This window comes from Lepus europaeus, chromosome 19 (assembly GCF_033115175.1).
Source record: "Lepus europaeus isolate LE1 chromosome 19, mLepTim1.pri, whole genome shotgun sequence".
Lineage (NCBI taxonomy): Eukaryota > Metazoa > Chordata > Mammalia > Lagomorpha > Leporidae > Lepus > Lepus europaeus.
The window spans coordinates 17,187,307-17,209,483 of NC_084845.1; the positions used below are offsets into that span (position 1 = coordinate 17,187,307).

Sequence of the window (22,177 nt, forward strand, 5' to 3'; positions counted from 1 at the left end):
TCCCTGGATGGTGGGGGGCCCAATGCCACTTTCTCTTGTAGAAGGGACTTAAATTGCAAGTGGGACAGCTATGTGAGGGTTCACAGAGAAGGGGTTTAGTGGGGGCTGGGGGCTGGCGAGAGGTGTGTTCCCCATGGGAACTGGAGGCTGCATGCTGAGGTGATAGGGCGGGAGCAGTTTCCAGGCTGCGGAGGGACAGGGGCGGGGGCAGAGGCAGGGGGGCCGGGAGTCTGGGGGCAGTTTTATCTTCCTCCCAAGGACACCTGGAGGCCACTAAAAGGCCCTGGCAAGGGGATACCTGCTTGGTGTTTCCTAGAGCTGTGAGTGACGGAGCAACCGTGGGAGAGCAGGCAGGGCTGGGGCTGGGGCTGGGGGCTGGGCCAGGCTGGAGAGGGATGAGTCTGGTCTGAGAGGCAGAGGAGGTTGCGTGGCAGCCCCAGACCACAGGTGGGACGTGGAAGGCAATGGACAGAGGAGAAGGAGGTATCTTGGGTGATGCCCGGATCCCTGTCCTCAGAGCGCTGTGGAGAGAGATGGGAGTTCTCTTACCCTGGGCCCCAGGCGCTGGGGGACTCGCAGGGGAAGGCCCAGCGAGAAGCCTGGGCCACACGCAGGTGTCTGGGAGCAGGTGCAGAAGGCAAGGCGGAGACGCCGAGGGTGTGCCTGGTGAGCCCGTGTCTGCCAGGAGGTGACCGGAGGCCGGGGAGTGGAGAGGGCTGAGAGCAGAGCGGAGGTGGCGGCACAGAGGCTGCGCTAAATCACAAAGGCTGCTGCCCTGCACCCTCCCGGCCGCCCCAGCCAGACCATCGTGGCCTCCCCTCAGGAGGTACAGCCGCCGGCGGGGGGAGGGGGGCAGGGCTGGGGAAGGAGCTCTCGCTTCCTTGACGAGAGCCAGCGTCACTGTCAGTGGCCGTGGTCCTGGAGCTGCTAGTAAGAGGGGGTGGGAGGAAGGAGTGTGTGTGTGTGTGTGTGTGTGGATGTGGAGGGGAGCATCCGTCACTTCCCTTGTAAGGTGGGGGAGGGGAAGGCTTGGGAATCTTGGGGGAGGCACAGCGAGGCCCACATGGCACAGTCCTGTGTGAAGGAAGGAGGGGGCCCCTGAGGGTGGGGCTGGGAATCTCAGGAAGGTGGAGCAAGTGGGGAGGAGCTCTCCTGCATGCTCCCGGGCCCGGGGTCAGGAGTGAGAGCAGGCAGGTGACATGGAGCTCACAGGGCCATCTCTCTGCCTGGTGCAACCCCAGAGCTGCCGAGGCCTGAGCCCCATGCGTGGGTGGGCACAGGGAGTCTAACCAGTGGGAAGAATGGTGACCGAGGCCATGGGCTGGGGTCCCAGGCGGAGGGAGACACCTGCCGAGGAGAAAGTGTGTGTGGCGTCAGGTCAGAGGCCTGGGTCTGGACGCAGCAGCCTGATTCCACCTGTGCTGTCACTCAGGTTGGCACAGCCTTTGAGTCTAGAGAGGCCGACTGGTCTTGGAGGGTGGCAGTGGGGATGAGGCCCAGGTGGCTGCTACTTGCTCCTGCAGAGGGGTTTGGACCTCAGGAGCCTGAGGTGCACATTTGAGCCCTGCCGTGGCTCAGACCCTCACCCTCCAGGGAACAGGAACCAGCGTTCGGTGCTGGGCAGCAATGGTGACAGATAGCTGGCGGTCCCAGCTGTGTGGCGTCATGGAGACCCGTGAAGTCCCTGAGGGCCCGCTGCCTCTGACGGTCTCTGAAGGCCTGCATCCTTGCCTGCCTGGCCAAGGACAGACAGTGGGAGGATGAGCCATACCCCCCGGGGCTGAGAGGTGGCAGCTGGTCTGCCACCAGGGTGCTTGTGGGTGTTCCCTTTGCAGAGGGAAAGTGGGCGGGTAGGAGCTTGGTGAAGGTGGGCCCCGCCCTTAGTAAAGGGAGGAGGGATGGCCCTTGGGGGGAATCCCTGAGGGCCTCCCTCTGCAGAGTGGGCACCTCGTGTTCAGGGGTCAGCTGGGGCTACTCCGCCTTGCTCTCCAGGTCTCAGTGTTACAGGCTCCCGTACCCACTTGAGCCGGTACCCCTCCCGGCACCCCCTCCTGGGGCAGCCGTCCTGCCACCTTGCCTCTGTGTCTCTTTCCTGAGTCTCACAACGAGGGACACGTCCACTTCACTCCACTCTGCCCGGTGTCTGGTGCACGTGACGTGAACGAGAGGGTATTTGCCGTTATGGGCACCAGCGCCTCATGAAGGCTTTTGAAGCAACCGGTGCGCGCGGTTCAAACAGTCCCCTGGGACAGAATGCTCCCGGGAGCCAGGTCAGAGTCACACGCCCTCCCGCCCACGCTTCCCAGCCCCACCGCCTGTTTCCGGTTCTTCATACACTGGATCCCGCTTTACCTGCTTGCTCAGTCAGCGTTCTGCACTGTCTTACTTTCCCATGGGTAAACTGAGGCTTCGAGGCAGGCACAGCCACCGCCCTTCCACAGCTCATCCCTCCTACTGCCTTCACCTCTGAACTTTCCTCACTGCTTCCTTGTCAGGATTCCTAACATTTCTACCATGTTTATGTGGTCAGTAAATCTGACATATTTGAGGGGGTTAATTTAATTTTTAAAAAATATTTATTTATCTGAAAGGCAGAGTTAGACATGAAGAGATAGAGAGAGGGAGATCGTCCATCCGCTGGTTTGCTTCCCAAATGGCTGCAGCAGCAGTGACTGAGCCAGGCTGAAGCCAGGAGCCAGGAACTCCATCCGGGTCTCCCACATGGGTGGCAGGGGCCATTTTTCACTGCTTTCCCGGGTGCATCAGCAGGGAGATGGATCAGAAGTGGAGCAGCCAGGACTAGAACTGGTACTCATATGGGATGCCGGTGTCACAGGTAGCAGCTTCCCCACCCTGCACCAAAATATTGGCCCCAACTTAATTCTAAAAGGTTGGGGGGGGGGGGTGGCAGGCAGCACTGTGGTATAGCAGGTAAAGCCGTGCCTACATTACCAGCATCCCATATGGTTTGAATCCCAGCTGTTCCACTTCTGATCTAGCTCTCTACTATGGCCTGGGAAAGCAATAGAAAATGGCCCAAGTCCTTGGGGCCTGCACCTGTGTGGGAGACCTGGAAGAAGCTCCTGGCTTCAGATCAACCCAGCAGTTCCGGCCATTGCAGCCATTTGGGGAGTAAACAGTGGGTGGAAGACTTCTCCCTCTCTCACACACACTATCTCTCTCTCTCTCTCTCTCTCTCTCTGCCTCTCTATAACTCTGCCTTTCAAATAAATAAATCTTTAAAAAAAAAAAAAAGGTTTCTGTTTCTGTAGCTGGAACCATGGTCTCTGCAGAGCTAAGAGAGGTAACCTGGTGGCAGTCGCTTCTTTTTGGGGTTTGGTGTCACAGTTTCAGGGGCTTCCTCCAAGGGAAGCTCCTAGCACCAAGAGCCTATAGATTTTTTTTTAAAGAATAACCATCAGTTGTAAAAAATAAATCCATATTTTAGTTTATTCTCTGCTTGAAGTGTGGTATTCTTTTTGTTTTTAATTGAAAAAAAAAAACTCACTAAAACAAAGACAACACATGTGCATTGTTGGAAGTTAGAAAATACACAGTAGCAGAAATATCCCCAGTGCTTAAAGCATCCTTGATGTGTCCAGTATGGCTCCCCAGTCTTAGCTGCGTGTGATACTGGACTTCCCCCTCATTGCTGACTCACTGAAAAGCCTGAGCCAGTTACCACGCAGCTCATCCTGCCTTCTGCATTTGTACATGTCTTTGTTCCTTTGGGTGGCGCTTAGCCCATTCTTCTTCTATCCCCACATTCTATCTTCTTTTCTGTTTTTTGTTGTTTTTTTTTAAAGATTTATTTATTTATTTGAAAAGCAGAATTATAGAGAGGGAGAGATCTCCGATCCATTGGTTCACTCCTCAGGTGGCCACAATGGCCAGAGCTGTGGAAGATGGTAGTTGTACTTGGGCCATCATCTGTAGCCTTCCCAGGTGTGCTAACAGGAAGCTGGATTGGAAACAGAGCATCTGGGACTCAAACTGGCACTCTGACATGGGCTGCAGGTGTTACAGGCAATAGCTGTACCTGCTGTACCACAACACCAGCCCCTGAACTTTAGTTTGATTATACTTTTGGACCAACTCCACTTTTTAGAAAGTATCCCCATTATATCATCTCATCCTCTCTTTGATTTGTGCGCGCGCACTCTCTCTCTCTGCCTGGGGTACATCCTTAAGGACTTTCTCCATTAAGGACTGTTTTTCTTTTCTTTTGATTCATAGGTTGCCTCAGTATGTATTTTTATATTCACATGGAATGCAAAGAAAAGGAGTCTGTGGCTGAGCAGCCATGCAACCTTTGACGTTACCTTAGCTAGTTTTCTCATCTGTTAAATAGGTATGGCAATTCTCTTTCCAGATCGGGTCCCCTGGGAAGCTCAGCCTCAGAGATAAGTGGGCGGGATATATCCCGAAGCATTCTCTTGGGGTCAGTGCATGGGCTGGAGTGAGGGAGCAGGCTTGGGCTCTGATGCAGTCTCGAGGGCAGCTCAGCTGATCCTAGCGGGAGCTCTAGAGCTGGACTGGCCCCAGGGACATCCCCAGTTGATGCAGGGGAGCTGGATCTTTGTTCCTTCCGTCAGGTCTTGGAGGCCAGTACAGGAGTGTGGCCGTAGGGAGTGCAGTTGCCCAGAAGACTGGCTGGTTGCCCGCACTTCCAGCAGCAGGTGGGACAAGGGCTTTAGTCCTGCAGGCGGCTGTTTGGGCAGTGCAGCCAGCATCCACTGCCACGTACAGGACCTGCGCAGAACAGGCGCCAGTAAATGGCAGTTGGAGGAGAAGGGAGGCCGTGTGTGTTTCCTGAGATTTGTCTGTCTAGCTTTGTGGGCCTGATGTAAATATTTGGAAATATATTCAGTCCTCTATGTTCATAGGTTCTATACGTGTTGATGCAGCCAACAGCAGGGGGAAAATAGTAGCAATTCCAGAAAGTTCCAAAGAGCACCACTGGAATTTGCCATGTGCACAGCCCTGCCGTGAATCCATGTGGATGAAGTGCTGTTCGGTGGGTGTGCCCTGCCGAGGGTCTCCTAGCCATCACAGAACCTAAGTCACTCTCTAGGACTCATTGGCTGAGGGTCTACCTCGGGCCTCCTTGGTGTAGGATGTGCTTAGACCTAAGAGGGTTGCATCTACTTGGAAGGTGGACCCGCTGTTCCCTGAACCATACAATATAACAACTATTTACATGGCATTTGTATTCTGTCAGGAACTGTAAATAATCCGGCGATGGCTTAAAGCGTGCAGGAGAATCTACGTAGGTGATATGCAAATACTATGCCAGTTTATTTTATTCACTCTCCAGTTGGCCACAACATCTAAGTCTGAGCCAGGAGCCCAGAACTCCATCCAGGTCTCCCCTGTGGGTGGCAGGGGCCCAAGCACTTAGGCCATCTTCCACTTCCTCCCCAGGTGTGTTAGCAGGGAGCTGGATCGGAAGTCAGAGCAGCTAGCACTCAAACCTGTGCCCCAACACGGGGTGCCAGCATTGCAGGCGGCAACTTAACCCACTGGCCACAACGCTGCCCCTGTGCCATTTCATTTGAGGTACAAGAGCATCTGTGGATTGTGGTGTCCATGGGCGGTGGGAAGCAGGGAGCCTACGAGGGACGGCTGAGAGCCATCTGGCTTCAGTGGGCTCTGTGTTCGACTCTGTTTCCAGAACAGACCCTTGTGTAGCACTGGCCATGTGCCAGGAGCTGCCCTCGGCGCTCTGAGATGCCAAGTCTCGGTTCTCACAAAAATCCCGATGCAGAAAATACTGGTACTGTCTCCAGTTTACAGGTGAGGAACCCAAGGCACCAAGTAAGGATCCCAGCCACACAGCTGAGAAGGGGTGGGGCTGAGACCGGAGCCCAGGGTCTGTCCCTGAGGCCTGCCCTTGGCGCCTCTGCACGGTGCCATCTAAATGCCCTAAGCCTGGAGCTGGTCATCTGAAATGGGCAGAGGAAGAATAGCACTGAGTTCGCTCCACAGTGTGAGTCTGGCCTGGGGATGAGACTGAGCGCAAGACTGAGCTTGTTGTGAGGACGCTGGGCACCCCCTGGAGGCCGGCTGCTGGAGGCACAGGGTGATGACTCTTCCATTCCCTGGGGGCACAGGGCAAGCGAGGCCCCGCCCCAGTCTCCACCCCACCTGACATCTCAAGGGGGTCCTGGCCCTGCTTCCCCCATCCCACATACACCTGCACTCTCTTTCCTTGCTGCTCCACCCCTCTCGTCAGCCCTGTGATGACGCAGGTCATCCTGCCTTCCGGATTTGTACGTGTGTTTGTTCCGGGTCAGGCTCCTCTTGTCGGCCCTTGGTCTCGGCTTCTCTGTAGACCAACTCCTGCCACACCTAGGCCTGTGCACCTGACTGCTTCCTGCCCCATCTCAGGCAGGGGCCTCCCAGGCTGTCCCATGAGTCAGGGTGGGAGTGGGAGGGGGTCAAGAAGTCTCTTTAGTGGACAGGGCAGGGTGGGGTCCTGAGAGGGGACACTTCAGATGAAGGTGCAGCACGCTGGCCACGTGGATTTGATTCCCCTTTTGTGGATGAGGGAGCAGAGGCTCGGGGACGCAGGAGGTGTGTGGCTCCCATGGCCGGGCTGCTTCTGCCACCTGCAGCAGCTTCCCGACCTGCCAGCCAGGGCTGGTCTTAGGGCGAGATGGGCAGCTGCTGAGCTCCTGCGCCCAGGGCTTTCCTCTGGATGCCTGAGACTTGGGTGCCCTCCTCCTGGCCTGTGCAGCCATTGGCAGGCTCAGACAGTGCCCTGCCTGGGCTGTGCGGGGTATGCTGGGCCCCGAGCACTCCCTGGAGGGGTCTGCACTGACTTGTCACTTTATCTCTCTCCTCTCTGCAGCCGAGTGTTTAAGACCGACATGGAGCTGGAGGTCCTGCGCTACACCAACAGGATCTCGAGTGAGGCCCACCGGGAGGTAAGCTGGCTGCCCGCTTGGTTGGGTGGGCGGCACTGATGCGTGTGCACCGGCAGGGAGTCCCCAAGGGCTGCTTGAGAGGGAGGGAGTTTGCGTGGTGATGGCTGTCTTTGGTATTCGCTGGTGGACGCTGAGGCCCTGCCCAGTCCCCACCCCACGTGGGAGTAGTGGACACCAGTCAGGGAGTCCTGCAGCGTAGCATCCTGCCTGCTTCCTGGCGTGTGGCAGCTCGCAGTTGGGTTTAGAGTCTTGTCATTAACTGTGGTCCAAGCACACTTACTACTGCCGACGTTCCCTGAGAGCATCTCCACTGGTCGTCTTCTAAACTTAGCCACGGGACTCGAAGAACAGGACCCAGAGAGGCCGTGTGTGTGTCTTGAGAGACAGCCAGGGTGGCTGGGAGGGCACAGTGCCCACCATGGGCCAGTCACAGGCAGGGTGACCGGTGGGCAGCATAATCTCCTGTCCAGGGCAGTTGGAGAGGGAGGGGCTCCCATCTGCTGCTTTACTTCCCGAATGCCTCGCAGTGGCCAGGACTGGGCCGTGGCCAAAGCTGGGAGTCAGGGACACAATCCAGTTTGAGCAGGCGGGAGCCCACATACCTGAGCCATCACTGCTGCCTCCCGGGGTCGGCATTAGCCGGAAGCTGGAGTCAGGAGCTGGGTCTCCAGCCCAGGTTCTCCTGGGTGGGTTGCAGGCGTCTTAACCTGTGTCTTAGCTGCTGATCTGAATGCCTGCCCCAATTTTCTCTGTTTTATGGACGGGAAGCAAAGGAAAACACTTAGTGTTAGTTATCATGGCTTTCCTGGGATTAAGTATTCACTGCACACAGCATAGTTAAATCTTTGCTGTCCTCGGCCCGCATGCCGCCACTGCACCATAGCCCGGCACTCAGCGTTTGTCTGCTTCCAAATGCAAGTGCTCCGTGGCGGTTTCAATAAAGCGGAATGGCTCTGGGAGCCTTATAAAGTTCCAATTTGTCACATCCTCGCATCCCTGTGTGTGCCGCTCGCTCCTTCTCTTCTTTCCTTTTTGTGAAGAAAGGGGTTCGTTTGAAGAAGCCCTGCATTATTTATAAGGCCATGTTACTTATCTGCTTAACACAAATGTCTTTGCTTAATATCCATCCTCTAGGTAATGAAGGCCGTGAAAGTGGGAATGAAGGAATATGAGATGGAGAGGTAAGCTGTGTCTCTCTGGGTAAAGATTAAAATGCAAAAAGCAGTGATTTCCCTTCCCTGAGCGAGTAACGATGGTACAGATCGCGTGGGGGTGACAAGTGGACTTCGGGACGGCGGGTGGGCGGGGCTGATTCTGCCGGTGGCCGCCGCCGGGGCCCTGGCTGAGTGTTGGACAGTGATGGTGGCTGGTTACTTTTCAGCGTGGTCTAGTGCCCCATCGTTCCACTCTTGGACTTCGTTTCTGCAGTTTGCAGGAAACTTGACCAAAGAGCGGCTATTGTGAGTGTGGACGCTGCCAGTAAAGCAGCTTGCCATTTTTATGTGTAAACAGCGCCATTATGGCTGCTGTGCTTGGACCGCTGGGTCAGGGATGCTTAAGTGGCTCATAAAGTGCTGTGAGGGCTCCGCTGGCCTTCAGCTCCCATTAGGCCTGTGGGGAGCTGCGCGCCTGGGGTGCTTCCTGGGACTGCTCAGCCTTGGCACACTGCTGCCAGGGGGCCAGGGAGCCCTGGGGTCAGACCCAGCCTACACAGTGGCTCCCTTCCAACCCCTCATCCAGGGTCTCCTGGTAGTGGCCGTGCTGTAGGCAATCCTGGGCAGGGAACCTCAAAAAGAGGCTGCTGTTCTCCGTACCTCACCTTGGACTTGCCTTTGCTACCTGGCCTTGGAAGAGCTTGGCTGCTGCCGCAGGGTCCAAGTTCACCCTCTACTGTACTCAGGGCCTGCCCTGGGCTAAGCCCCAGCTCTGGGAATGCAGATAGGGGAAACTGATTGCCTGTCACTCCCCCAGCCCCTCTGGCCTGTCCACATTGTCAGCGTGGGCTACAGGGCCATGGGGCAGGTGGGATCTGCAATGGGCAGTGAGGACAATCTTTCCCTGTTGCTATGGCTCGGGGATGGCTGTGTTTTTCCAAATCCAACCCTGAAAGGAGTCAGGAGTGAACCTCTGTGCTGGTGCCGTCGTCAGCCTGGGGGTCAGAGGTTGAAACAGCCCTACCTGCTGCTGTGTCATCCCAGGCAGGGCATGGAGCAAGGGCCACCAGACACCCGCCTCCATCCCATGGGTCCAGGGTGCAGGGGAGTGGGTGCTGAGCTGTGCACCCTGCAGCAGAACAGCGCCTGTGGTCTGGGATGCCCAGCGTCCCTCCCCCCTGCCCTCCACACCCTGAGGGTGTGAAGTGGGACAAGCACTGTGGGGCCACCGCCAGGATGTGGGGTGGGCAGTGGGGCCCTCAGATTGGCACTGCCCTAGAAACTGTTGACTCATGGTGACCCATGGCGGATGCCTCAAATAAAAATAACCAAGAAATTGGAGCAGGAGGAGCTTATTCCGGCGTGGAGCCCTACTGTCCACTGCAGGCTGGCAGCCTGCACCTGAGAGGGGCCTGAGCCACCCACACCTGGCGGCCCAGGGCCTGGAGCCTAGAGCCTGGAGCCTGGAGGGCGACCCTGCTGTAGCGGGTACAGGGCATGGAGCTGTGCAGGGCCTGGGATGCTTCCCCCAGCTCTCAGCCCCCTCCCCTGGTAATGGAAGGGTTCCTCCCCCACTTTCTTTCACTGGGAAATTTCAGGTGGAGTAGAATAGTATAATGAACCCTGAAGTCCCCATCAGAGTTTTGGTTTAATTTTGTTCTTTTGTTTTGCTGGAATACTTTAAAACAACCTCAGACAGCATGTCATTTCACCAGTAAACACTTTGATAGGTGTCTCAGTTGATGAAGGTTTTTTTTTTTTTTTTCCTTCCCGTGGTCACCACATCAAATTTACCAGGTTTATGGTACCCCCAGCCCTCCATATCTGTGGATCTGACTCCCACAGATTCAACCCACCATGGATTGGAAATATTCCAATTAAAAAAGTCATGTCTGTACCACACACGGACAGACTTTTTCTCTTGTCATCATTCCCTACACGATACGGTGTGACATCTGTTTGCACAACGTTCACTTTGTGTTGGGTATTGCAAGCAATCTAGAGATGAGTTAAAGTGTACAGGAGATTATACACAGGTTTTATGCAAATATTATAGAAGGGACTTGGATATCCTTGGATCTTATTATCCTAGGGGTCCCGGAGCCGGAAGTCCTTTCTGAAGAACAGCTGTGATTCTGTAATGTTACCAACATCTGGTCCATATTGCTGGGAAGCTATCATATTAGAACTGTTTTGTTGGAGCTGGGCTCCCAGCAAAGTGTCCGTGTTGCATCTGGCTGATGTTTGGAGGAGTGTCTTGCCAGGCTCAGCTCTGGGGAGAGCTTCCCTTGGTCTACAGACTGTTCAGCCTTCTACCTGTACCACCAACCCTAGACAGGCCCCATTACTGCCTCCTCCGTGCACCAGGTGGGCTGAAGCTGGAGACCTCAGCCAAGTGCTAGGAAGCTCATGGCCAGGAGCAGCCCTGGGGAGGGTGCCGTATGGTGTGGATTCAGCAGGACAGGACAGGTGTGTTCACCGTTGTGCACCTGCTGTGTGCTGCACCTGTCTGTGGCTGCTCACAAGGAGAGGCAATGCCTGCGTCTCAGGCCAGTGGGAAGCCTTGTGACGTTTGGGTATCTGAGAGCTTAGGGCAGGGATAGATGGGTATGGGGCTGTGGACTGCTCAGTAGAAAAGTGGTCGCAGAGATGACAAAAGAGAGATGGAATCTGTTCCAGGAGGACGGACAGGGTTAGGGGTGTCACCCCCTGAAGGTGGTGGGAAGACGGTTGACCAGGCGTGTCATCTCGTCTCAGGGCGTCCCGCAGCCCCTGGGGGCACCTGCAGCCATGAGGCCGGCTGACTGTTCTCTCTGCCTTGCACAGGATTCCTTGTCACTGCCAGGGTTGCTTTGTGGCCTGTCTTGTTGCCTAGAAGGCCATGTCTCGCTATCTGCATAGTGTCTTGGTGCTGGGAACTCTGCCTGGGGCCGTTGGGTGCATGGATGGGAGAAGAAATTTCCTGGGCTGTTTTCCTGCCTCCCCTGCACCACTGAGGACTTCTCCACGCTGGGGATAAGAATCTGCCAGAGCCCTGGTTGGCGGCTCTGGAGGCAAGGCCCTGTGAATCCCTGGCTGGCTGCCCGGCCAGGTCGGGGCAGCCAGAGTGCCACGCGGACCACTGACTCCCAGGGCTGAAGGTGAGCAATTGCGCCAGGCCCGTCCAGCGACCCTGAAACCTGCTGGCCCTTGTCCCGGGAGCCGGGCCAGCCCCAGCTTCCCACAGGGACCCCACGCGAGGAGGGTAGGATGTCCTGTGTGTCAAGGCTGGAAGCCGGGAGAGCTGCTGGCCAGGAGCTCCAGTGCCAAGCCTCATCTTTTTGTTTTGTTATCAAGGATTTGTCATAACATCTTGAGGGCAATGTTTAAAAAAAGGAAGCAAGTGGATGGCCTTTACGAAGGCACTGCTTCACTCCTTCCTCCATGCTGTGCCCGTGGGCAAGGTTTCAGAGGAAGTGAAAATCGTCTTCCGCCGCTGAGGTGTAGTAGATTGTGTTAAAGCAAGGAGACATTGATGTAGGGGTAAATGGGGCCCAGGCAGCGGCCCACTGCAGGCCCGAGCAGGCAGGCTGTTTTACCGCCTCATATTATTTAACGCGAGTGGTGTAGCCAGCCTGTAGCAGGCTGGCACGGGCTGGCAGCCGAATCAATTACCTGCGAACACTAATTTAGAGCATGCCCAATTGGCTGTGTAAGCAGGGCCCGGTTCACATTTGCCACAAGGAGATTAATAACTTGATGTTTTTGACAGCCTGCGACCTGAATTGGAATTGCAGCCTCTTTTTCTCCTGGCTGTGGGTGGGGGCATTTTGAGCCCTTTGATGACAGCTTCTCTGGGGGTCATGGGAATCATTTGAAAGGCAGAGGTTCTGTGGGGCCGGTGCAGCTGGTGAAGCCGCCACCTGGGATGCCAGGTTCAAGTCCCAGCTGCTCCACTTCCAATCCAATCCAGCTCCCTACTAATGTATTCAGGGAAGCAGTGGAAGTTGGCCCAAGTGTTTGGGCCCCTGCACCTATGTGAGAGACCCAGATGGAGTTTGAGGTTCCTGACTACAGCCTGGCCCATCCTGACCATTGCAGTCATTTAGGGAGTGAACCAGCGGATGGAAGATTCTCTCTCTCTCTCTTTCCCTTTCTCTCACTCTTCCTTTCAAATAAATAAAATAAATGTATAAAAAGTAACTGGAGGTATGGGAGGGACGGGTGGTATTGTCCTCCCCTGGCTGGACCTCTTCTATCTTCGCTGGGTCCAGATTTGGGGTAGGGTTAGCAAGACACAGCTTGAGGATCACACACATACCACACATGCACACACCCCTACACACCACACACTCACACCCACACCCCTATATACCATATACGCACACCTCTACACACCGTACACCACACATGTACCACATACCAGTACATACCACACGCCCCTACACACCGGACATGGCACCCATCACTCACACCACACATCCCCCTGTTACATGCATCATACCCACTGCACATATGCACACCTGCCCACCACACACATGCCCACACTGCACACACACGCCACCATGCCCATGTACTCCATCCAGCCGGGGGTGCTGGGTCAGGGCATTGCCCTGGGAGCAGGCTGTCCAGCCCTGGCTGGTCTCGTTAAGCAGGCCTCTGTCTTTCTCTTTTTCTGCTTTTCTGGACTGGCGACTTCTGCTACAGTGATGATGATCGGGGTAGAGTCCGCGGACAGCCCCACACTGCTGCTGAGCCTCAGAGCACGGGTCACACCATGAGCAGGGGCGGGCTCGGCGGACCCCTGCGCATGTCCCCTGCTCTTGGCGGCGCCCCCTTCCCACAGACCCGGCTTCTCCACCAGGGGTGCGGGGGCTGCATTCCGACTCCCAGGGCCAGGAGCCGCCTCTGACTGGTGCCCTGAGGCTGGCGCTGGACTGTCCCTGCTGGCGTGTGCGGCCTTGCCTGTCTCTGGCCAGCGTCGGGAGCCCTCTCAGGTCACGCCCAAGTCTCGATGGTGATGAGATCACCAGGAAGTCCGTGTTTCCTTCCTTCCGTGAGGTTCTGGAGATGCCTGGTTTCCAGTTCCCTGGGCAAGGGTCTGACCCAGTCCAGTCCCAGCCTGGGCAAGACTGGATGTTAGCAACAGCCCTGGAGAGTGCTCCGGTCTGGGGCACAGTTGTGATCCCCTCCCATCCTATCATGGGCCTGGTCCATTCTCCAGGGCGCTGCCTCACCCTGCCTAGCAGATGCAGCCTCCAGCCACCGGCCATGGTGAGGGACGAGAGTGGTGACCCAGCCTGTTCACAAAGGACAGCCAGCTGAGAGCAGCCTGGTGTGCGGGCTCCTCCTCGGCCCTGTTGGCTGCTGTGGGTTCCTGCCAGCACTGCCCTGGCTGATGGGCACAGGCCTCTGCCATCTCTTGGGTTACTCCCAGGAAGACAGCATGGCCCGCAGCCAAGCCAGCCACACCCTCTTGGAGCAGAGTTTACCTCCTCCTGGGCCACCCCGTACTGGCAGGGCAGGTCCCATGTGCCCACCTGCCCAGCTCTGCTGATACCACCTGACATCAGGGAAGGGGCCCCCTGTGGGACTCTATGGCTTACTCATGGAGTGCTTATTTTGCCTCTGAGAGGAGCTGATTTAGGAAGGACTTCCTGCAAACACAGTCTGGTCAATGCAGGCCCATCAAAGCTTTGAGGGCCAACACCAGCCGAAATGGGCCCTGTTTTGTTTGTTCGTTTTTTAAAAGATTTATTTATTTATTTGAAAGGCAGAATTACAGAGAGGCAGAAGTAGAGGCAGAGAGAGAGAGAGAGAGGTCTTCCATCTGCTGGTTCACTCCCCAGATGACTGCAAAAGCGAAGCTATGCCAATCGGAAGCCAGGAGCCAGATGCTTCCTCCAGGTTTCCCACATGGGTGCAGGGGCCCAAGGACTTGGGCCATCTTCTACTGCTTTCCCAGGCCATAGCAGAGAGCTGAATCAGAAGTGGAATAGCTAGGTCTTGAACCGGCGCCCATATGGGATACCGGCAATGCTGGTGGCAGCTTTGCCTGCTATGCCACAGTGCGGGCCCCAGGCCCTGTCTTTCCCAATGCCAGTGGCCTGGCCCCTCAAGGGTCACTTAAAATTATGGTGGTGCCAGTGGGCATCTTGATGGAGTTGTCTCTTGTCTGTTACCACCAAACCCATGCTCAGTGTTGATTTCAGATAATTATTTATCGTAGGGGTGAGGAAGTAGTGTTTTCTTCCTGGCTGACAAGATTTTATCAGGAAAGGGAGCCCAGTTTTATCTGCTGCCTTCTTGGCATCTCCCTTGGCCTCTTACATGTGTGCATGTGTGTGTGCATGTATGTGTTAAGCAGGTAATAACCTTTTATTTTTTTAAGGTTTATTTATTTGTTTATTTATTTGAAAGGCAAAGTTACAGGGGGCATGGGGAGAGAGAGAAAGAAAGATCTTCCATCCACTGGTTCATTCCCCAAAATGGCTGCAACAGTTGGAGCTGGGCTGATCTGAAGCCAGGAGCTAGGAGCTTCTTCTGGGTCTCCCACATGACTGCAGGCTCCCAAGCACTTGGACCATCCTCTGTTGCTTTCCCAGGCCACAGCAGAGAGCTGGATTGGAAGTAGAGCTGCCAGGACTAGAACTAGTACCCATACGGGATGCTGGCGCTGCAGGCAGTGGCTTTACTTGCTGTGCTATAGCGCTGGCTCCTAACTTTTTTATTTTAAGATAGTTTTAGCTCATGGAAAAGTGGAAAACTGGAGACTTCCCATACACACTGTACCCGCTTTTCCCTACTGTTAACGTCACAGTAGAGTGTCGCTTACAGCCCTGAACGCTGCCGCCAGCATCGTCTATGTCCCTGAGTTCTCCCAGGTGCCCCAGCTTGTGCCCGGCAGGAGACTAAATTGCATTGGGATGTCCCATCTCTCTCCAAGCCCCGCGACTCCCTCGGACTTCCCTTGCTTTCCATGGTCCTGACGTCATGAGGAGCCCTGGTCAGCTCAGTTGAGGTGTGCCTTTCAGTTGTCATTTTCTCATGGTCAGACCGGGGTCACAGGGGGAAGTTCCATCAGGTGAAACCCAGGTCCGTGCCGTCGGCGCGTCCCAGCCCCGCTGGTGTCGGCCTTGCTCACCTGGCTGGACCCCCTTACCCTGCCACACAGCCCACGCGTGAGGGGTGGGGAGCCACGCAGGAGCTCCTGCCTGCATGCATTATTCATGACGCGCTCATTGTTTATCCAGCCATTTACTCGTATTTACTCTGAGCTGTATAGACTCGCGGGTATTTATTTTATACTTTGGGTTATAATCCAGTATTGCATTATTTATCTCGTTGCCCAAGTCACTGCAGCTTTGGGCACGGAGGGTACTCTCACTGGGCCCCTGTGTCCCTCTGAGACATCCCCTTCATATTTTTTTTCTGAGCTTTCCCAGACTTTCTGGCCCTGCTCTAGGCTTGTCTTATATGTTCCCTGTGCCGACCTTAGCGTCAACCGTTTGGCCAGGGAGCTCTGGTACCTTTTGTCAAAGAATGGTATTGGAAGCCATGCCTGGGCCGTGGGTTTTCTGTGGATGAATTTGAAGCCTGGATTTCCGGTGCAGTGCAGGTGTGTGGCATCACAGCACACACGCTGCTTTGCCATGGTGCATAGCTGAAAATAGGCAGTCCAGCGTGGTGGTCAGCACGTGGGCTCTAGGGGTAGTGTCCTTGAGTGGGTCCCAGCTCAGCCACTTCGCAGCTGTGTGACCTTGGGCACACTGGTAACATTGCCTCAGTTTCTTCTTCTGGAGAAAGGATTGCTGTCAGCATTGGGTGGGAAGGTCAGGAGGTTTGATGAATGAATAACATAGGTGTAGTATACAGAGCAGGATTGACATCGGCTGAATGTCAGAATGAGGTTCGTTGTGTTGTTACTCTTTTGCTGCCATTTTATAGGAGATAAGGGGCAGCGTTGTGCCGCGGGTGAAGCTGGTTCTTGAGACACCCCCATCCTAACTGGGAGTGCTCGGTTCGAGTCCCAGCCGCTCTGCACTTCTGATTCAGTTCCCTGCTAATGTGGCAGCGGATGCTGACCCAAATGCCTGGGTCCCTGACACCCTGGTCGGAGGCCTGGATGGAGTCTCTGGCTCCTGGCTTCAGCCTGGCCCCGCCCTGCCTTTTGAGGGATTTGGGGAGTGAACCAGCAGATGAAAGATTGCTCTTTCTCTCTCCCTCTCTCTGTGACTCTTTCTTTAAATAAATAAATGAATTTATTTTTTTAAAAAATAGGAGGTTGAAAGCTATATAATACACATTTTAAACTTTCAGCCACATTTTGAGGGCAGTGTTTTTGAGATCGTGTTTTGGGAGACTCCCCACATTTTTCTGTTTTCTGGAACAATGCAGAAAGCATCACACCCAGCTGTTCCTGAGAGTATAAAGAAGTCCTTTGCTATCCAGATGTGTCTCTGAGGAGAATTTCTTTGCTAACTCTTCAGGTTTTCTCATGGGGTTGCTTTATTCTGACTTTGTTGCTCTTAGAGTCCATGTAATATGTTGTTCTGGAAAGTTTTTATTTTCAACAGAGTTTTTTTTTTTTTAAAGATTTATTTATTTGAAAGACGGAGTTACAGAGAGAGGCAGAGACAGAGAGAGAGGTCTTCCATCTGCTGGTTCACTCCCCGGATGGCCACAATGCCCGGAGTTGCGCTGATCCGAAGCCAGGAGCCAGGAGCTTCTTCTGGGTCTCCCACATGGGTGCAGGGGCCCAAGGACTTGGGCCATCTTCCACTGCTTTCCCAGGCCATGGCAGAGAGCTAGATCCAGAAGAGGAGCAGCCGGCACTAGAACCGGCACCCAAATGGGATGCTGGCATTGCAGGCCAGGGTGTTAACCTGCTGAGCTACAGCGCCAGCCCCTTCATCAGAGATTTTAAATTTGAACCAAGACACACAATTTTAGTCTCTTAAAATTTTAAAAACATCCCCTCCATGTCTGCAGCCTCATTTCCCTCACCCCTCACATTGTGTATTCATATGTTTTTTCTATTGATTACCGTGGCCAGATTTTATGTTTTATTGGGCTTTTCATAAAATCAGTTCTTAAATTTATTTTTCAGCTCCACCATTTGTCTCCCTCATTGATTTCCAATTTTATTATTAATTCCCCTCTCTCTTCCCACAACGTGTTTCAAACCTCCATCTTCTAATTTGTCTCCTTGAATCCTTAGTTCACTTTCATTTTTTCTTTAGTAATAAATGTGTTTGGGTTCATCTATTTTTCAGTACTACCTTGGCCATATGCTGGTACGTTTGATTGATTTGTCTTTTACCCAAGAAAGGAGCTACGTGTGCTTGTTTTCATCTCCAGTGGACGTTGTTGGGTTTTCCCTGGTTGACTTTATGTTATTAGTTACTGGTTTTGTCATCATTGCAGTTAGAGAACGCAGCCTGTGTGCATTTGTTTTTTTAATTTCGAGGTTTATCTTTATGACCTATTGAAAAATATTTGGCCTGTGTTTTATAGAATACTGCAAGGTATGTAGTTCTTACTTCGAGCATATGATTGGATAGACATTAGTCATGTTTTTGTCTCACCCCAGGCATTGGCCTCCTTCCTTATATTTGTATATTTGCTCTAAGAGTGATAGAAATAGCTTTATGAATTCTCTGAGATTCTTTTTCTTTATCTTATTGGTTTGAGAGACAGACATAAATATGGAGAAAAATAACCCACCCACTGGTTTGCTCTCCAAATGCTTGCAACAGCTAAGGCTGGGCCAGGCTGAAGCAAAGTCAGGAACTTCATCTGGGTTTCCCATGTCAGTAGCAGGGACCCAACTACTTGAGCCATCCCTGTCTTCTTGGGTGTACGTTATCAGGAAGGTAGAATCAAGAGCGGATTCAGTACTTGAACCCAGGCACCTCTTTGAGATTCTGTTTTCCTCTGTGTGTGTGTGTGTGTGTAAGCTTTATTTATTTGAAAGTGACAGAGAGAGAGAGATCGATCTACATGCTGGCTCATTCCCCTAATTGTTGCAACAGCTAGGGCTGGGCCAGGCTGAAGCCAGGAGCCAGGAACTCCATCTGGCTCTCCCATGCCAGTGGCAGGGGCTCAAGTACTTGGACCATTTTCTGCTGCCTTCCAAGATTCACCAGCAGGGAGCTAGATCAAAAGCAGAGCAGCCGAGATTCAAACTGCTGCTCCAGAATGGGATGCTGCTGGTGGCTTCACCTGCTGTGCCACAACACTGGCCCGTCCCTTGTGGCTTTTAAGGTTTCTTCTGCCTTTGGAAAGCTGGGAAAGTGTCATTTGTTCTCTTTTATATGCATGTCATTTTTATTATAGAACTACCTTTGTGTTCAGAAATATATGTTTCTATTTCCTACCTGTTAGTAAAAAGTTGAAAAGTATCAGCATTTCACTTAAAAAACCTAGACATTTACCATAGTTTAAACAAATGCTTTGAAAGACTGAGAGAGAGAGAGAGAGATTGGCAGGCAGGAGAGACAACAGAGAGATCCTCCACTCCTTGGCTCACTCCCCAAACGCCTGCAACAGCTGGAGCCAGGCCAGGCCAAAGCCAGGAGCCAAGAGTCAACCACGTATCCCATATGGGTGGCAGGAACCCAAGCACTTGGGCCATCCCTGCAGCCTCACAAGCACATTGGCAGGCAGCTGGATCGGAAGTAGAGGCAGGAAATCCTAGGCACTCAGTGTGGACGCGGGCATCCCAAACAGTGGGTTCCCCGCTGTGCCACAGCCCCCGCCCCTATTATTTTACTTTTTGATCTCCTTTTACCTTCCCTTCCAGTTTTTCATACATAACTCCTTGCCTTCAGTTGTTTACAATGTTTGTATTAGATTGTTTTCTAATTATTTGTTAAAGATTTATTTATTTGAAAAGCAGAGTTAGAGAGAGAGAGAGATCTTTCATATGCTGGTTCACTCCCCAAAAGGACCACAACAGCCAGGGCTGGGCCAGGCCAAAGCCAGGAGTCAGGAGCTTCCTTCCAGGTCTCCCACTTGGGTGCAGGGGCCCAAGGACTTGGGCCACCTTCCGCTGCTTTCCCAGGTCATAGCAGAGAGCTGGATCAGAAGTGGAGCAGCCGGGACTTGAACCAGCACCCATATGGAATGCTGGCGCTGCAGGCTGTGGCTTAACCTGCCGCACCACAGCGCCAGCCTCTTAGAATCATTTTAATCACGGTGTTTAGACTGCTGCATCAGCCCCTGTTTTGTGCCGTATTGTCCATTTCCTCGTACACTTGTTCTGTGCGTTTAAATTCAGTCATTCAAGCGCCTCATTTGTGGGAGAGTTCATTTATTGCCTCCCACATGAGTGGTGGCTTCAGTGAGTCTTGAATTTTTGTTTCATGAAACTATCGCTCCCGTGCTTGCTGGAGATCTTAGGCGAATCTTCCTCTTTCTCCTCTCCTAAGAGCTTTCTCTTTGCCTGCCCCGATGCCTGTAGGGTCCTCTGTCCTCGAGAGTGGCGGTATTTCCCGAGACACTGTCAGGGCCGTTCTGAGCCTGGGCTCTGCCTGAGAACTCGGAGCCTGCCGGGTGGCTGGGAGGACCCCTGGTCCCCAGTCCTCAGAAGGGGCTCGTGCCGGGGCCGTGGTTTCGCCCAGTTCTGCAGCCGGTCAGCATCACGGCTGCACGTAGAGAGCCCAGCAGCTCACACGGCAAGACTCTGGCCTTGTGTGCTCTGGCTTAGGCCGACGAAAGGTGCACCAAGGAGCAGTACACAGAGTGGGGCCACAGAACGAGGGGCAGCTGGGCCACCAGCCAGGCAGCTCTGTCCCTGGGCCAGCGGCAGGGACTGCCCACACACCCCAAGCAGGAGTGCCCCACCTGCTGTGTTTCCTGCCTGTCACCCTGCTGGCCCCTCCCCAGGGGCAAGCACACCTCCCGTGGGGTCATAAGAGACCTGTGATGTAATTGGTTCTGTGTCACCCTGGACAGGCTCCACTGGGCAGCTCCCTGTGGCTTCCTTCTCAGTTACGGAAGGAAACCTGGAGGCCCACGGGGTCGGAGGCGTGCCCGTAGGCCTGGGAAGTGTAGGACCTGCGTCTTTAGCCTGTCTTCACCGCAGGGCCTACCTTGGCCTTCCCGTCCTGCCTGTAGTGGCTCTCCCGGGGTGCCCTGGGCTGTCGTCTTTCTCGCCATTCCTATGTCTGCGCCCAGGGCACAGTTCTCATGCTGGTCCTGCCTCCCTGTGGCTCGCCACAGCCTTCACACCTCGGTTGCAGCTCCTTGCATTTTGTGGCTTGGTCCCCTTTCCCGCTTGGGTTCATCCCCCGTTGGTGGCTGCGACTGTGCCCCTCAGATGTGCTGTCCTTGTGGGAGTCAGAGGCATCTTCTTGACCGTGGCCTGACCCCTGGAGTTGGCTTTGCTGTGCCCCCCCTCCACCCCGAGCCAGCCTTTCTGCTGTGCCCCCGTGAGAGTGGACTGCAGCTCCCGTGGGCCTCCAGAGGCCTCTTTTGGGTCAGGATATTGGATGGGGGAAAGAGTAAGGGGTGCCCATGGTACCCCCATCTCTCACTCCCCAGGAGGAATTTTCTAGCAAGACAAAAACCAGAAATTGGAATTGGTGGCCTCCAGCCTGGACCCAGTGCACAGGCGGTATCAGTTTGGCCCCTACCATGGGGTGTTTTGTCTGTTTCGGTTAATTTGACTCAGTGATTAAAAATGAGGAGTTTGAAGCTGGCGTCGTGGTGCAGTGGGTTAAGCCGCCACCCCTGTGGTGCAGGCAGCCCACATCGGCGCTCTGGTTCAAGTCCTGGCTGCTCCACTCCCAACCCAGCTCCTTGCTAATGCATCCGGGGAGGCGGCAGATGATGGCCGGAGCACTTGGTCCCCGCACCCTGCGGGAGACCCGGATGGAGTTCCAGGCTCCTGGCTTCAGCCTGACCCAGCCCTGATGGTTGCGGTCATTTGGGGAGCGATGGAAGATCCATCTCTGTTGGCGCACGAATGCTTGTTCGCTCACTGTCTCCCTACCTCTCATCTCTCTCTCTGTTGTTCTGCCTTTCAAGTAAATGAAAATAAATAAGCCTTTTTAAAAAATGAGGGTTCTTTTTGCTTTCTGTTGTCTATTTTTCACTTTTCCTGGGAAATCAAAACAGCTGGCAACTTGGGCAGAAATCCCCACGGAGCAGCAGCCCGGGCGCTTGCTCTGCAGACCCCACCCCTCCCTGTCGCCTCCCCCAGCACCGAGATTGACCCTTGTCATCACTCTCGTGCCATTGGTTCTCTCCCAGCTGAGAAAGATTTCTCCTATCGGTGTCTCTATCAAAGGAGGGAAAGATAAAAGAGAGTCGCACATTTCAAGGAAAATGGTAGTGCTCTGGGGAAAAGGCTGCTTTTCATGTTTGCGTATAAAGGCTTGGCCAGCTGCACTCCTGCCGGGGCCCTCAGGCCCCTGAGCTGGTCCTGGCCCCCACAGGCCAGGCCTGCGTTCCTCACCAGCCCTGGAGGGGCACCCAGCGGGCACGGGGCCAGGATGGGGTTGGCGGGAGGCCCAGAGCCCCAGCTGGTGGGATGGGTGGTCGCCCCGCTTGGCTCTGTCCATCAGAGAGGGCCACGCCTGGTCTGGGGCACGGCACACAAGGAATGACCCCGTGGCCGCGGCTTTGGCTCCCGGAGCTGGCAGCAGCTGTGATCACACTGCGAGGTTTGGTGCTAGCTTTCAGAAAATTTTCCTCCAGACCTATCACATGCTGGTGCACAAAGGCACTCCCTATGGGAGCAATTATTTTGGGCCGTGAGTTTTTTCCCTCTTAGCTCTGGATCCTGTGGATGTCGTGAAGGGTTTAATCCATGAACTCTGATCGGCATTTCCACATCTGCCAGCAGGCACGTCTGCTCTCGAGACCCAGAGGAAGTGTAGGATCGCTCTACCAAGGAAAGCGCCCCGCGTGGAGGCCCCAGGAGCAGGCTCCACATCCCCGGGCAGCACAGGCCTTTTGTGTCGGCACAGACCTCCCAGGCCAGGCTCAGGCGGTGTGTTTTCCTCCCTTGGTCCCGGGGCCGGGAAGGCGGAGGTGTGGGCTGTGGAGCATCCTCCAGTGGTCATCCATGGGTAGTGCCGGCCCTGATCTCAGCCTCCCTGCACAGCT

At 54.5% G+C, this 22,177-nt stretch overlaps 1 protein-coding gene across 1 annotated transcript in view; it reads left to right on the top strand.

Annotated features, from left to right (window-relative positions):
* The window catches only part of PEPD (peptidase D), a 113,820-nt gene that overhangs the window by 43,341 nt on the left and 48,302 nt on the right, over positions 1 to 22,177 (top strand). Inside the window, exons 8-9 of the mRNA XM_062176102.1 lie at positions 6,854 to 6,929; positions 8,064 to 8,110. Of these exons, the coding sequence (XP_062032086.1) occupies positions 6,854 to 6,929; positions 8,064 to 8,110 (123 nt within the window). The remainder of the gene's footprint in view (positions 1 to 6,853; positions 6,930 to 8,063; positions 8,111 to 22,177) is intronic.